Raw genomic sequence first — 16,882 nt, forward strand, 5'->3', positions numbered from 1 at the left:
CGTATTTGTTTTACTGTTTTTATAGAAAGGTTTTAACAGCGTGATAAGGTTAGTACTAATATGCAAGTTATGCAACCCAAGAGGGGGGTGAATTGGGATTTTAAAATTTATGCAATACAATTCACACAACACTTTAATCTATCACCTTAATCAAATAAAAAATAATAAATTCAATCATGTACAATATTAAAAGAGTAAGAGAAGAGAAAACAAACACAAGGATTTTTACGTGGTTCGGCTATCCCCGCCTACGTCCACGCCTCCAAGCTTACCCGCTTGAGGAATTCATTATCCAAGCCTCCCAAGGCTTCAAATGTTTACAATTGACTTCCAAGGTGTCAATGAACCTTTACAACAAGAAATTATATCCCTAATCTCTTCACCCCAAGTGTTTCCCACACTTATACACTCACAATTTGATGAGAAATGAAAATTGCAACAAAAACTCTCTCTAAGAGTGGATAAACAAATTATAGCTCAATGATGATTCAACAAATGATGATTTACGAAATGGAAGTTCAATATATGTTATATGGTATTGTTTTTCCTTGTGTTAGTTCTTAAAATGAAGTTTGAGTTGAGTTTTTATAGTGAAAGCCCGAAAACTAGCCGTTATAGACAAATTTCAGCGCCTAAGCGGCTAGCCGCTCAGGAATAGTGATATTACCGTTATTTTTGAATTTTGCTATAGTAATGTTGTTCACTTAAATTACACTTTAGCCCAAAACTTTTTATAATTATACTATGACCCAAAATGTTAGAAAACTTTGCAAATAGGTCCAATTTCAGAACTTCCTAAAAATAATTGTCTTTTCCAAACTTTGAGAATTATGATATGGCCCCAAAGATTTTATTGTTTCGCATAAAGGTCCTTTTTAACATAATACCCATATTTTTCAAAGTTTTCAAAACCTTTCACTTTAGTCCAAAATATTCATAAATTATAGTATGGCCCAAAACATTTCAAATGTTTGTAAAAATATCCAACTCTGAAATTTAATAATAATACTTATTAAAATCAAAGATTTCAAAACTTAGCATTTAAATCCAAATTACTCAATTCCACAAAATACTTTACTTTATAAAAATAAAACCTTTTAGCTTATGAAAAGTATTTAATTATATTAATCTCTTGAGCTTCTCAAATACTAAATCATGCATCAATTAAATCATACCGGCTTTACAAGAATTTATCGCACTAATTTGTTCGTTGAGCTGTAGACAATTCTTGATGTCGCCGTTGTCCGTTGAGTGTGTCTTCAATCTTGATTGCACTTGATTCACTTGCATAAATATTATCTTTCAAAAACTAGTAAAAACGTGAAATACAATATTTATTATTTTTACTTAAGACACATGTTTGTTATCATCAAAATTACATTATGTGTAGTCCTTTAGGCTAACAAGTACTGTAATTTCTCCTTCTTCTTTATTTTTATTTGTTTTGTTCCTATTTATTTATGTTCTTTGCGTGCATGGTCGAAGATCATTATTACCTAATCTTTAGCCTATAGACCTTGAATTAGAAAAAACACTACGCACACAAAAATACATTAAAAATAAAATGAATTTGCAACAACAAGTACCACCACATGAGAGGCCATTTAAGGACTACTTTAGTCCCTTAGCTAATTTGAGCACATCATGCATAAGATACCCAAATGTAGCTGCTAGGAGTTTTGAACTAAAACCTAGTGTGCTAAATTATCTCCCAACATTCTATGGCCTAGAAAATGAGGACCCATATAATCATTTGAGTGATTTTCATGCTGTTTGTCAAACATTTAAATATGAGAATTTTTCAGATGATGATGTTAAACTTAGACTATTCTCATTTTCTTCAAAGGATAGACCTCGTTAATGGCTCAATACATTGCCTGCTAATAGCATTACATCATGGGAACAAATGGTAACAAAATTTTTAAATAAATATTTCCCAGTGCATAAAACCAATGCTATTCGCAGGAAAATTTCAGAGTTTACCCAGAGAGAAGACGAGCAGTTTTTCGAAACATGGGAGCGATTCAATGGGCTACTCTTGAAGTGTCCACATCATGGGTACGAAAAATGACGCCAATGTCAATACGTTTTGGAGGGATTATTGTCGAATGTGCAAGAATAGCTAATGGCAACAAGTGGAGGAGAGCTAATGTCAAAAAGTGCATCAGAGATTTGGGAATTCTTCCAGCGACAAGCGGATAATTCCCAACAACAGAGTCGATTTCTTAGGAACACTAAAAGAATTAAGGGAGTAAATGAGGTTCACATTGGCGAGTCAAGTTCAAAAATTAAAGAAGTCAAAGCGATAATTGAAGGTTTTTCTCGACAAATAGCATCGTTAACGACTGCTAAATCAATAAAACCACATGACCATGACTCATACTCAGATCAAGCCAATGCCATAGGTGTAATGAGAAAGCCATCAAATTACAACCCATACTCCAACACATAAAATCCTAGATGGAGAGACTACCCAAATTTTTCATGGTCTCAAGGATTCCAACAGAATGGACCAGTAGCTCCAGCTCCACCAATGCAACCAATTCCTCAAATTCCTTAAGCCTCTCAGCCACCATTTAGACCATACAATCAGAACCAGAACTACTCTCAACCCAGACCATGGGAGGATGCACTCCATAATTTCAAAAATATTACTCACTCCACGATCAAGCAACAGAACCGCACCATTGATGAAATACGAAATGAGATGAGAGCAAGCTTCAACTCACAAGCCCAATCAGTTTCAAGCCTTGAAAAGATGGTGGGATAACTTGCTTCTTCAGTTCAGACCTTAGCAATGACTGTTGAGAAAGGCAAGTTTCCAAGTCAACCAGTGCCTAATCCTAAAAGAGTACATGAAGCAAGTACCAGTTCACCACAACAGCATGGAGAGGTTAAAGCAGTCATGACCTTGCGAAAAGGAAAAGAAGTCGACAACAAAGTGGAGATGTCAGTGGGAAAAGAAAATCAAATTGTACCTGTGAATGTTGAGGATTCACCATCGGAAGAGAAAGAAGAAACCAATCCATGAGAATATGTTCCCAAAGCTCCATTTCCTCAGAGGTTAGCTAAAGGAAAGCAGGGAAAATCCACATGTGAGATTCTTGAAATCTTCAAACAGGTAAGTGTTAACATCTCTTTACTTGATGCTATAAAACAAGTTCCATCTTATGGCAAGTTTCTTAAAGACCTTTGTACTAAAAAGAGAAACATTCACATTCAAAAGAAGGTCTTTTTAACAGAAAACGTTAGTTCTATACTCCTACACAAAATTTCTTTAAAATGCAAAGACTCGAGTTCCCCCACTATATCATGTAGCATAGGGAACCACACAATTGAGAATGCTTTATTGGATTTAGGAGCTAGTGTAAATCTGTTACCCTACTCAGTATTTGTGAAACTTGGATTGATAGAATTACACCCAACTCTAGTGGTGTTAGAACTTGCAGATCGGTCCACGAAAATACCTCGTAGTATTGTAGAGGACGTGCTTATCCAGGTAGACAAGTTTTATTTTCCTGTTGATTTCATTGTAATTGACACTCAACCAATACAGGATTCAAGGAAGCACATCCCCATTATCCTAGGCTGACCTTTCTTGGCAACTGCGGATGCTCACATTCAATTCAAGACTGGAAATATGAAGTTGTCCTTTAGCAACATGACTATGGAGCTAAACATTTTTAACATTGCCAAACAACCTCACAATACAGATGATGGAATTGTTGATGTGGATTTAATAGAAGAAATAGTTTATAACACTTTTCTTTCATACCTTAGTGATGATCCTTTACAAACATGTTTAACTCACTTTGGTTTGGATTTTGATATTGACAGATCAGTCGATGAGGTCAACGCCCAACTTGACTCAGCACCATCCATGAATACCAATAAATGAAAGTCAAGAGTTGAACAACTAGCACCATCAGAAAAGAAATTCATCCCATCATCATAATCATCACCGAAACTCTAGTGCAAACCATTACCCAACACTTTGGAATATGTATTTTTGGGAGAAGAAAGTACTCTGCCGATAATCATCCCATCATCCCTCAATGACGAACAAAAGGTAAGTTATTGGATGTTTAAAAAGAGCACAAAAGAGCACTAGGATGGACCATAGCAGACATCAAAGTTATAAACCTAGTAGATTGCATGCATTACATTCACCTTGATGAAAATACTAAACCTACTAGGGAAATGCAACGTCGGTTAAATCCTAACATGAAAGAAGTTGTTAGAACTGAAGCCCGTAAGCTATTAGACGCATGTATCATTTACCCAATTTCTGATAGTTCATGGGTCAGTCCTGTACAAGTTGTCTCTAAATAGTCAGGAGTCACAGTAGTTACGAATGCCGATAATGAATTGATATCCACTAGAGTGACTACAGGATGGCGTGTATGCATTAATTATAGAAAGTTGAATTCCGTCACACGTAAAAACCATTTTCCTTTACCATTTATCGATCAAATGCTTGATAGATTAGCAAGCCATGAATTTTATTGCTTTGTAGATGGTTACTCAGGATATAATCAGATTCCCATAGCACCAAAAGATCAAGAGAAAACTACTTTCACTTGCCATTTTGGCACTTTTGCATATAGGAGGATGCCATTTGGATTATGTAATGCACCTGCTACATTTCAACAATGCATGTTGAGCATTTTTTCAGATATGGTTGAACGATTCCTTGAAGTCTTTATGGATGACTTTTCTGTCTTTGGTGATTCATTTGATCAATGTTTACATCATCTAACACTAGTTCTGCAGAGATGTATCGAGAATAACTTAGTCTTAAATTGGGGGAAGTGCCATTTTATGTTAAAATGGCACTTCTCCCAATTGTTCTCGGTCACATCATTTCGAGCAAAGGTATTGAGGTTGACAAAGCCAAGGTGGATCTCATTTTTAATCTTCCTCTACCCAAAACAGTTAGAGAAGTAAGATATTTCCTTAGGCATGTTAGTTTTTATAGACGTTTCATTAAAGATTTTAGCAAAGTTTCTAGACCCTTATGCAATCTACTTGCTAAAGATGTACCTTTTATCTTTGATGATTCATGTCTTGTGGTATTTAAAAAATTAAAGCAGTTATTGACATCATCACCCATCATTCAGCCCCCAAACTGGAGCTTACCATTTGAACTCATGTGTGATGCATCTGATTAGGCAGTAGGAGCAGTATTAGGATAAAGAGTTGATCGAATTCCTCATGTTATTTACTATGCTAGTATGACATTGAATGATGCACAGTTAAATTATTCAACTACTGAAAAAGAAATGCTAGCAGTAGTGTTTGTATTGGAAAAATTTTGATCTTATCTTATTGGTTGTAAAATAATTGTGTTCACAGATCATGCTGCTCTTAAATATTTTCTCACAAAGAAAGATGCAAAAGCTAGACTAATTTGTTGGGTGTTACTTTTGCAGTAATTCGACTTGGAATTTAAAGATAAGAAAGGCACAGAAAATGTTGTGATAGACCATCTCTCTCGTCTCCATTTTGACACAATTACAGAACCATTAACATTGAATGAGTCATTCCCAGATGAACAATTGATGAGTGTGGAAGTATTACCATGGTATGCTAACATCGTGAATTATCTTATTACATGTCAACTTTCAGAGCATTGGACCAAGCAAGACAAGGTCAATTTTTTTGCGGAAATAAAGAATTTCTTTTGGGCCCTTATTTGTTCAAGTATTGTGCAGATCAAATTGTTAGACGATGTGTCCCAGAAAGTGAAATTCAAAATATCCTTTCGTTCTGCCATGAACAAGCATGTGGAGGCCATTTCAGCGCTAAAAAAATAGCGACTAAAGTTTTACAATGTGGTTTCTATTGGCCAACTGTATTTCGAGACGCTTACACTTTCTATTCTTCATGTGATAGGTATCAACGAATGGGGAGCATTACACGAAGGAACATGATGCATCTAAAACTAATTTTAGTGGTTGAGATTTTTAATGTATGGGGTATCGACTTCATGGGACCCTTTCCCCTTTTTTTGGGCCATCAATACATATTGGTTGTTGTTGACTACATATCGAAATGGGTAGAAGCAATTCCATGTAGAACCAATGATCACAAGGTGGTGATAGGATTTTTGAAAAGTAATATTGTTTCACGCTTTGGATTCCCTCGAGCAATAATCAGTGATGGTGGTGCCCACTTTTGTAACAAAACATTCAAAAGTCTTTTGACAAACAATTCCATCACGCACAAAGTGGTGACCCCATATCATCCGCAAACTAGTGGCCAAGTTGAGATCTCCAATCAAGAAATAAAGCACATATTAGAAAAGACGGTGAGGCCAGACAGAAAAGATTGGTCATCAAGACTTGATGATATATTATGGGCATATAGAACGGCTTTTAAGACCCCGATTGGGATGTCACCCTACAGGCTAGTGTATGGAAAAGCTTGCCACCTACCTGTGGAACTCAAGCATCGTGCATATTGGGTCATCAAGAAATTAAACTTTGACATGCAGCAAGCTAGCTCAGAAAGAAGATTACAACTCACAATGATGCATACGAAAATGCCAAAATTTACAAGTAGCGAATGAAAGTCTTCCATGACAAGCAAATTATGTGAAAATCTTTCACTCCAGGTCAGAAAGTGCTTTTATTCAATTCTTGCTTACACCTATTCCTAGGTAAGTTACGCTCTCGATGGTCTAGCCCCTTTATTGTTCATATTGTTTTTCCACATGGGGCAATTGAAATTAAGGACCCAAAGAATGGTGTCATGTTTAAACTTAATGGCCAAATATTAAAGACATATCTAGAGTACTAACCATATGGAGAGGACATCGAAATAAATTTGAGTGACCCACCAGATTTGAATTGAGTTCTTTTTCTCTTTTTTTTTCAGTGATTTGATTTTTCTTTTTTTCGTTTTATTATTCTTTTGCTAATTGAAATTATTATTGCATAAGCGTGTTTGTTTAACCATTAAGTTTTCTCTTATCATTGTTAATCATGAGTGCCATAGCTAAACGGTTCCTCCTGGACATTCTTAAACCACTTTAACGTGTAAAATCTCATCTCAAAAGGCAGATTTGATTTTGTAAAATACATCGTATTTGGGCTCTGCAACCACCAGAGTTAGTATCCTATGTTGAGGATTTAGAAAACCAACTCAGAGATATTGAGAGAAGTGTCTACAATATCTAGTTGGAGCTTGAGGTAAATTCAATAAGAGGACGATTGTAATTTTCTTTATGTATTTTAGTTTGTTTTTCTTTATTTGTGTGCTTTAGTTTGTTACCCCGGTGAAGTGGCGGATAGTGGTACTCTGTGACAATCAAGTCAGTTACTTCAGTTTCCCATAATAACTGATATTCTGAGGCAAAGGTATAGACAGAAACGAGATTCTAGCAAAGCTTCACAATCGATTCCCTTCACTTCCTCAGAATGCCCTCCTTACAATCTATAAAGCTCGGTCCGAACGCATGCGATTGCTCATGAGAAATAACATACCTACTGACATCCATTGGTTAATCGAGGCCAAAGCACGTTTGTGGTAAAGGAAATTATGCAAGGAAACAAAGAGCTCGAAAAATTTTTGTTGCTTGTCATAAGTGTGCCAGAATGAGTTGCGATAAAAAACCATGTTCTTTAGGAATGGTGTCTGATCACAAGGAAGATAAGATTCAATTCATTAGGGATGGCTTAAATAAGGAGTCATTAGATGATATCCTTTTGTCTCTTGAAACGCATCCCAGTGGATATATACAAGGAGCGATTCTCCAGTTATGGCCATTATTCCAGAAAGAGCATGCACGATATAGTCTTGGCAATCTGACTATAAACGACCTTGTTTGTCAGTTTATAAGAAAACTAGATGGGAAGCCTATCATCGACCCATAGAGGGTGTTCAAGCCGTTTCTGGACGTAAAACCAGAGGAAGATGTGAGCTACAGTCGCAGCTACCTGTAAATATCCTTTTACTTCACTGTTATTTTTTCTCACTGTTGTTTTATCATTTGCATTATTGTCTTTAATAATTTTATTTTATCATTGTTTCTTTTTCTTTTTACTGTTTCCTTTTTGACTCGCGAGTCATGTGCTTTACGCGTTATTTGACACTGACATGCCACCTCATACACAGCTGTGACCCACTGTCACCAAGATTCTTAAATATGACTTTTTATTAAGCACTCACAAATTATTTTTGAGAAGTATCCCAATGGCAGCTGCTCCCAATAGACAATTCAAGAACATTTGTGTGCTTTCTGAATTTAACTATGGCAAACATAAACAGTTCGTTGAGGCAGCCATGGATCTTGGTCGAAGCATAGCAGAGAGAAAATTACACTTGGTGTATGAAGGAGGTAACCGAGGGTTATCAAAATTGGTCTCAGAAGCTGCTTTTGTTAGAGAAAGCCAAGTGTTAGGCATCATCCCAAGAGCCCTAAAACCTTTGGGCAGTTTGTCTGACTCACCGACTGGAGAAGAGTTAGTCGTCTTAGGTATGCAAGAAAGAATAACTTAAATGCTTCATCATGCTGATGTTTTTATTTTCCTTCCATGAGATCTTGCAACACTAGAGGCACTTATCACACTAGCATCCTGGGCCCATCTGCACATTCACCAGAAACCCATCGGTTTGTTAAATGTCAATAACTTTTATTATGGCTTCATCGCATTTCTTAACCATGCAATAAAAAACTATTTCATTCCTTCCACAGCGAAAAAGCTTTTTATTTGTGCTCACACTACTAATGAGCTACTTGATCTGTTACAGGCTTATAGACCGGAGCTAGACCCCTAGACCTTTGTGTTGGAGCGTCCAAATAATGATGGTAACAGTAACCGTAGTAAGAAGTACAAATTAGATTTAACTCTCCGCCTGTAAATATTTTCTTCTGTGTTGCACCACCCAGGTGATGTTTTCTAAACTCTACTTCTTTCCTTTAAAACATTGAGGACAGTTTCGTTCTGGTTGGGGGGAGGGAATAGTCGACAATTGTGGAATCTTGGTTAAGTTTTTACTAATTTTTTGTTTTAGAAACTAATTGTTGCTAACTTTTTGTGTTGAAGATGGCTGAACATGGAGTGTAGTGACTCTAGAAACGCATCTTCATTGTTTGAAAAAAAAATTAAAAAAAATCAAAACAAAATTTAGACTTTTTCTTTTTCTTTATTAAGTTTTGACGTTCATTTTTCTTTTTCTTTTTAATTTTCTCCTTTATAAATATACAATTTCAAATTTTTAAGTCGAAAATGGCTGATTATGGAGTGTAGTGCCTCTAGAAACGCATCTTCTTAGTTAAAAAAAAAAAGTATTTTCTTTTTCTATCATTTTAAGTATAACTTTTATAATTAGTTTTTCTACATCATTTTCACATTTCTGCATGCATATTTTCCTTTCATACTTAGAATAGGTTGGGGTGTAGAATGTTGTTTGAAAAAAAAATTGTGTGATTTGTTTTAACATTAGATGACATGATGAATTTCAAATTTTAGTATTTGTATTATCTTTGGTCTTAAATGATGTTACACCATGTTTGCTACTCTACATGTTGATGTCGAAGACAAATATGAGTTACTGGAAGGAATAAACATATCATAATAAGTACCAAGTGAGTTTTTGAGCCTATCATTTTTCTTGAAGAGTAATCATTTTGCCCATTCTTCATACAACTTAGCAGTTTATTATTTTATACACGATCTTTAGATTTCTTTTGAGTTAACCCTTAAAAAAAAGTTGTTGTAAAATTTAAAAAAAAAAGAGAAAAAAAAAATGTGTGTTGCTACATCTGGAGGCCCATCTAACTAGTAGATATGGAAGATTATTTATAGCCCTAAAAAATGATGGAAAAGCCATCTTTGATTCGTTTGAGCCTTTCTAGCCATCCTTTTTGTAAAATCTTGACCCACTCCGATTTGGAGTATTACCCGATATCTTACAAGTTCCATCACCTACTTATGTTTGAGAAAAATGTAAATAATTATTTTGTTCAGTGAAGTTATGCCAAACAAAAGCAGAAAACAATAAAAATAAAAATAAATATTTGTTGTTTCAAAAATAAAAATAACAATAATAGGTGAAATCCACCTTACAACTTTAAAAAAAAAATCTCTATATTTTTCTCAAACATACACTTTATTTTCCTTATTTCCCCTCCTTTGTTAGCCATGTCCCTAGCCTACGTTACGTCCTAATAAAAGTCCTTCTTGATTTTAGGGAACTATAATCTAAAGTAGAAGCTAGTTACATCGGTTAAAAAGATAAAGTGATGCATAAAAAAAATATAAATAAATAAATTGGGTTGACTAGTGTTAGTGATTAAATACTAATGCTATTGGTGTCAATGTGCAAGTGTACAAAACAAGTAATAAAGTGATGAGTATTCAAGATCGTCTCCACAGGAATTGATGTTTTCAGATTTGCTACAACAATCTTAACAGTGCAGATTTTGTGCTAAAATAAAATAAAACAATTAATGAAACTAATATACTAATTAAAATAAAAATGTAATAAATAAAATGCAACAAAGTAAATTATCACATCAATCTCAAGGATAAAATCAATAGGAATATAAAGTAGTTGAGTGAATAAACTCTCTTAATGGTCTTGACTATTTTCTAATGGTTGGTGTGGTTGCTGCAGTATCTGCTACAGCACTGGGCAGAATCTTTATGCATCCTTAGCCGTCGCATGTTGGATATCTTATATCTATATGTAATCTAACAGTGATCAATTGTTATGCCAACATAAGATATAGCATTACACGCTTAGGTTCTATTTACCCTACAAGGTGAATCCCTATGTCTAGTTCATAACTAATTTTAGATTAAACATGTCCCTTTTGGGATAAGTTAAACTCAATCTAGGAAACTCAATCTAAAACCAAGTATTGCTCTGATATGTTCCACTAATATAGGCCCTTTTGCGGCTCTCTCCTAACTTGTATCATTAAATGGGTGATCAACTGAAATAATGAATAAAAATAAATACTATCAAAACAAACTGTTACAGCAAACATGCAGCAACACATATATTCAGTCAATAAACCATCAAGATTGTTTATCACTCAACCATAAATAAATTTAGTTCATGGTTTGAAAAAGAAAAATAAAGAACAAAGTTTTAGCCATGAAACACATTCCCATGAATAAATAGAAAACACGAAAACAAGAGAAGGATAAGAAGGATTGAGCTCCCAATTGATCTCTGCAATTTGTCCTCTTGTGTAGCCTTTAATCTCTCTCTTGAATCTTGTTTTTCATTTGTTTCTTTGTGTTTTTCTCCTTGGGTGACGGCCCTCCTCCATTCTTATGATGTGTGTTTCTTTTATAGTTGAAAATTAGGGTAAACGGAAGCCTAGGGTGCGCATAAGTCAGATTAGGAAACTGCAGATCACAATTTTGTAAGTATCCCGCACGAAATTTTCTCTGTTGTTGTTCCAGGATTGCTACAGCAATGGTTGCTACAACAACAGCTACATCAACTGCACTGTTCTAGATTTGTTTTAATTCTTTTATAGCCATGTTCTTCCTCCTTTTTGCTAGCCTATTGCATCAGCATTCCTTCTATGAATTATAAGCTTCTGAAAACCTATAGTTATGCACACAATTTGAGCACGAATTACTTTAAATTAAGCAAAACTCATGAAGACTAAACTAAAATGAATATTTATGCAAAATGTAACAACAATACAATAAAATCACATCATTTATTGTCTAAGTAATATTAATTTAAGTCTAAAAGTGCTATGATAACTCTCATTTCATAGAGTTATCACACCTAGAGCTGGCAAAATGGGTCATCGGGTCGTGTTCGTGTCGTGTCAGCTTCGTGTCGTGTCAAATTTAGGTCGACTCAACCCCGACCCATTTAATAATTGTGTCAAAATATTGAGACCCAAACCCGCCACGAAAAAATAATCGGGTTACCCAATAACCCGCTTAATATCTATATATTAAATAAAAGTTACATCAAATATTTACACTTTGTCATACATATGTATGCACATACATACATACATCCATACATACATACATACATACATAATTTATCAATATTATAAAATATACATATCTACTAAAATATTACACACACTATTGAGATTTTAATTATATATATGTAAATAATATTATATATCAATATTATAAAATATACATGTCTACCAATATTTTATACATTTACACTATTAAAGCTCTAAATGTATTTAAAATTTTATAAATAAAATATTGTGTCTATATTCATCCTTTTAAAGAATTAAAAAAAATCATTTCTAATATTTGAGTTTTGACGACAAGAATCTGTAAATTATTTTAAAATAAAAAATATAATCGGGTCATTGATCGGGTAAATGGGTCAAGAATTTTAACCCTAACCCGACACGAAAAAAAATCGTGTTGACCCAGACCCGACCCATTTAATAATCGTGTTAAATTTGACGACCCATACCCAGTTATTGGTGTCGTGTTCGTGTCGGGTAATCGGGTCGTGTCAAATTTTGCCAGCTCTAATCACACCCCCAAACTTAAACTATTACTTGTCCTCAAGTAATGAGAACAACGCTAACATTTCAATCACACAATTATGCAAAAAAATAACTTAGCTCTATCATCAAATTTGCAAGAATTCTTCCACCCTCAGATCACACTTTGAATCACACAAAATAGCCTTAGCAGTTTAGTTCTAGACTTAGGCTTCATTATGTCCAAAGTGTGTGTGTGCCACTTTGATAAAATTCCAGAGGTGCTACAACATTTCAGAGACATTACATATAATTCAAAGGTAGAACACAAATATATTCACATATGGGGGAGCAGAAATCACAAATATACTCAAACTGTGCTACAACAATAATAATTTTTTTTTTAGTTAAACCATTCAATGCAACATTGAGCTTTCATGTGAATGCCTATCACTTGTAATGACGACACCCAATTACTCATTCAAATTACATGTCATAGTTGCTACAGCAACGCATTTAGGATGTTATATCTATGTCTTACCTTTGGACGCCTTTGACTCAAGGCTGAACATGGGGCTCATGAACAGACCAGGTTACTCAGTATCTTAGGCAGCATACCTCTTTATTTTTTATTCCTTCATCACAAATTTTTTTTTGCTTTTTTTATATATAATTACTGCAGCACTGCTAATAGCTCTTGTTGCCTTTGGACTCAAGTTTGCATATGGGGTGCATACTCAACCTTGGTTACTCAACAACTTAAACTATTGGATCAGAATTTATTTCATAACAGGCACAGTCCAATAAAATTTTTCTCCCAAACTTGAGATATTTTCTACTCTTTTTTTGGTTTCCTCGCTTTGCTACAACATTCTCATAAAACTCAACCAAAGTCGAAGTGTCGGGACAGAATTTTAACCTCCATCTATAACTATCTCTACTTGGCATTATCATAAATACTGAATAATACTCAATTTATCTTCATTAGGTTTTCAAATCCATACACAAATATTAGATAACAAAGCTTCACACAACACACAACACAAATATAAACACATGCACTCAGAAACACAACCCCCCAAACTTGAGTAGTGTTGTGTCCTCACGAGCACACAAAACAAAACCACATAAACCAGACATGCATACATTAAATAAAAGGACATGTAGAATGAATTAGAAAATTAAAACTAAATGAAAGAAAAGTTTTATAGAAATAAGTAAAATAAACTAGCAGGTAGGGGGGTACTCCCCTGTTGCTGGAAGCACTGCTGCAGCATAGGCTGTAAAGGGTCACTTCTTCTTTTATCCACTTCTCAAACGCTCCTTATCATAACATCTGATCAATTCATTTGCTACTGCAAAAGCAAGAATGCCTCTGTTGTTCGAGAATCTTCTGTTATGTCATGCTGTAAGTGATGCTGCAGCAATTCCCTCATGCTCTTTTTGCCGACACATTTTTTTTTACTTACTGCAATGTAACATAAATATGTAAAAAATTAGATGCACGCTTAAAATAACAAAAAGACAAATTAAATAATTTAAAAGCTAAATTCAATGCCATAAAAACTTGAAACAACTTCCCTTATTGGGTTGCCTCCCAATTAGCACTTGATTTTAGGTGTTTCAGCCTGACCTTTCTTGTTTCCTCAACCTGGATCCTTCAAGAACCGATCATTCTTTAGGCTGTTCATATCATCTCTCATATAGTGCTTCACTCTCGGCCCATTAACCTTGAATTCTTATTGGTCTGGAGTAAGTTCCTTTTGCTGGATTTGCTCGTCAATTCTGAAGGGTTGCTTCTCCCCTGACCATGCTATGTTAGCTGCTCTATGATCTTCATCATTAAGTTCTTCAAATGTTACAACATTGATGTCTTCCTTGCTGCAGCAACTGCGTAATCTCTTTGCTACAATAAAGTCCACAACACTAATAAAATTACAATCTTCAATCTCATTGGGACTCTTCATGGCATCCAGCACATTGAATGTAACTTGCTATTCATTCACCCTCATAGTTAATTCTCCTTTTTGAACATCAATTAAAGTCTTTCCCATGGCTAAGAAAGGTCTCCCTAGAATGATTGGCACTTCTTTGTCTGCCTCAAAGTCTAGCACAATGAAATCCACCGAAAAAATAAATTTATCCACCTTCACCAACACATCTTCAATCTTCCCTTCTGGATAGGCATGAGATCGGTCAGCAAGTTGTAGAGTCATTGTTGTTGGTCTACATTCACCAACTCCCAATTGCTTAAACACTGATAAAGGCATGAGATTGATGTTAGCCCCCAGATCATAAAGTGTTTTGCCACTGTATTCAGTGTCTATGGAGCATGGAATTGTGAAGCTTCCTGGATCCTTCATCTTCTGTGGTATCTTACTCTGAAGCATTCAGCTGCACTCTTGTGTTAGAGCAACTGTCTCAAATTCTCCAAGTCTTCTTTTCTTTGTCAAGATATCCTTAAAAATTTTTGCATAATTTGGCATTTGCTCTAGAGCTTCCACAAAAGGGATATTGATATGTAGCTGTTTCAGCACCCCCAACATTTTGGTAAACTGCTTGTCTTGTTTTTGCTTTTGAAACTTTTGAGGAAATGGTGGTGGATGTCTAAACTGTTGTGCAGCAGCAGGTTGTGCAAATTGCTTCTCTTTTGCTCTACTCGGCTTTATTGATGTTAATGTTGTAGCTGCCTCACCACTAGGTGCTGGATCATAACTTTCTGCAGATGATATAGCAGAGTTGTGTCGATTTGCATTTTGAAAAGTGAAAAATTGTGACTCCTTCTCTACTTGAGTGTCTTCTTTGCCTTTGTTGGACTCAATCCTTCTTTTTGGTACACCAACTGAACTATCAATATCCTTTCTATATCTCAAGTTAATCAATTTGCAGTGCTCTTTCCCTTCTCTTCTTGGGTCCTCTATGTTGCTGGGTAAACTGCCTTGAGGTCTGTTGCTTAATGTTGTAGCAAGCTGTCCAATTTGATTTTCCAAGTTTCTCAAAGATGCAGCATGACTTTGGACAACCGCTTCATTCTTCACAATATAATTCTTAATCAAAGCTTCAAGGGAGCTAAGTTGATCGTTGTTGATGCTTCTTTGCTCTTGATTTTGTTGATAAAATCCACTAGGTTGAGCAAGTCTGTTCTGTCTACTGAATGCTGCAGCAGGCTGATTCTGATTACTCCATGAAAAGTTCAGGTGTTGTCTCCATCCAGGGTTGTAAGTGTTTGAATATGGATTGTCCTGGTTTTGTCTATTGAAGCTGCCCACATAATTGACTGAAGTTGGATTCCCAGGACAATTGTCGAATAAATGCACTTATCCACAATAAACGTAAGACACTTCATAAATTTGGTTAACAGTTGCTGGAGCAGTAGTCATAGCCTTTACCATCCTTGTTAATGAAGTTACTTTGGCTGACAATGATGTGAAGGCATCTACATTATGGACTCATGCTATTCCTCTTGCTGTAGCTTGTCTGGTTGATGGCCACTGATAGTTATTGTTGGCTATCCTCTCCAAAGTTTCATAAGCCTCATTATAAGACTTAGATAACAAGGCTCCATTGCTGAAGCAACCACTATCAATCTAGTGCTTGGATTGAGACCATTATAGAAAGTTTACAACTGTATGCAGCAAGGAATACCATGATGAGGACATTTTCTAAGTAACTCCTTAAATCTCTCCAATGCTTCACACAAGCTCTCATCTTTAAGTTGATGGAAAGATGTGATCTCGTTTCTTAACTTTGCATTCTTGGTTGGTGGGAAGTATTTCATCAAAAATTTGTCAGCCAAATCATTCTATTTAGTGATAGAATCTGGTGGTAGAGAATTCAACCATGCTCTTGCTGGATCTCTAAAAAAAAAAGGGAAAAGTCTGAGTCTCAATGCTTTCTGTGATGCTCCAGCAATCTTGAAAGCATCACTTACTTCCAAAAATAACTTAAGGTGTAGATGAGGATCTTCGGATGGAAAACCTTTAAATTGCCCCACTGTTTGAAGCATCTGAAACATCACGAGTTTAAGTTCAAAATTGTCAGCTTGAACGTCGGGTCTAACTATTCCCGGATGTATGGCTTGAGGAGTCAACACTGTGTAATCTCGAATGGCTCTATCTCTATCATTCGCCATGTGAATAATGTTGTTGTTCCCTGGTTACCTTTGAACACATTGTCCATTCAGACCTTCATGTACAATGACTGGTTGTATCCCCTCTCTACGGTTCAAGTTTCTCAAATCATGCAAATCATCCATTGCTACAGCAGCTTGTAATTCCCGATACTCTCTTCTCAATCTCCTTGCAGTTCTTTCAATTTCTGGATCAAACTGGAAGTCAACAGATTTATATTTGCACATGCAAGGGTTGCTAGATCACCTATGTTAAAAAAAATAAACAAATTAAAATAAAATAAAAAATTAACACCGTTAAAACTAATTTCACA

The 16,882-nt window shown here is 35.3% G+C and overlaps 1 protein-coding gene and 2 non-coding genes across 3 annotated transcripts; 1 reads left to right on the forward strand and 2 right to left on the reverse strand.

Annotated features, from left to right (window-relative positions):
- Nucleotides 1-1,957: 1,957 nt before the first annotated feature.
- LOC112497339 (small nucleolar RNA R71) lies at nt 1,958-2,061 on the reverse strand. The gene has a single exon (XR_003064138.1). It is a non-coding gene; the product is annotated as a small nucleolar RNA R71 (small nucleolar RNA).
- Nucleotides 2,062-14,178: 12,117 nt separating this feature from the next.
- LOC107175818 (uncharacterized) lies at nt 14,179-16,796 on the reverse strand. Its single transcript, XM_052434914.1, has 4 exons — nt 16,600-16,796; nt 14,977-15,700; nt 14,587-14,820; nt 14,179-14,433 (listed from the first exon to the last, which is right to left on the reverse strand). The coding sequence occupies exons 1-4, from the start codon at nt 16,794-16,796 to the stop codon at nt 14,179-14,181; spliced, it is 1,410 nt and encodes a 469-aa protein (XP_052290874.1).
- On the forward strand, nt 16,081-16,187 carry LOC112497414 (small nucleolar RNA R71). The gene has a single exon (XR_003064210.1). It is a non-coding gene; the product is annotated as a small nucleolar RNA R71 (small nucleolar RNA).
- Nucleotides 16,797-16,882: the final 86 nt, after the last annotated feature.

The sequence above is a fragment of the Citrus sinensis genome, chromosome 2, assembly GCF_022201045.2.
Source record: "Citrus sinensis cultivar Valencia sweet orange chromosome 2, DVS_A1.0, whole genome shotgun sequence".
Taxonomy (NCBI): Eukaryota; Viridiplantae; Streptophyta; class Magnoliopsida; order Sapindales; family Rutaceae; genus Citrus; species Citrus sinensis.

Coding starts and splice junctions, on each gene's coding strand:
- LOC107175818 (XM_052434914.1), bottom strand. CDS start 16,796: ATGTGCAAATATAAATCTGTTGACTTCCAGTTTGATCCAGAAATTGAA. Junction 15,701..16,599: donor AATGGACAATGTGTTCAAAG/GTAACCAGGGAA, acceptor TTATGTGGGCAG/CTTCAATAGACAAAACCAGG. Junction 14,821..14,976: donor AGTTTACCAAAATGTTGGGG/GTGCTGAAACAG, acceptor TGAATGCTTCAG/AGTAAGATACCACAGAAGAT.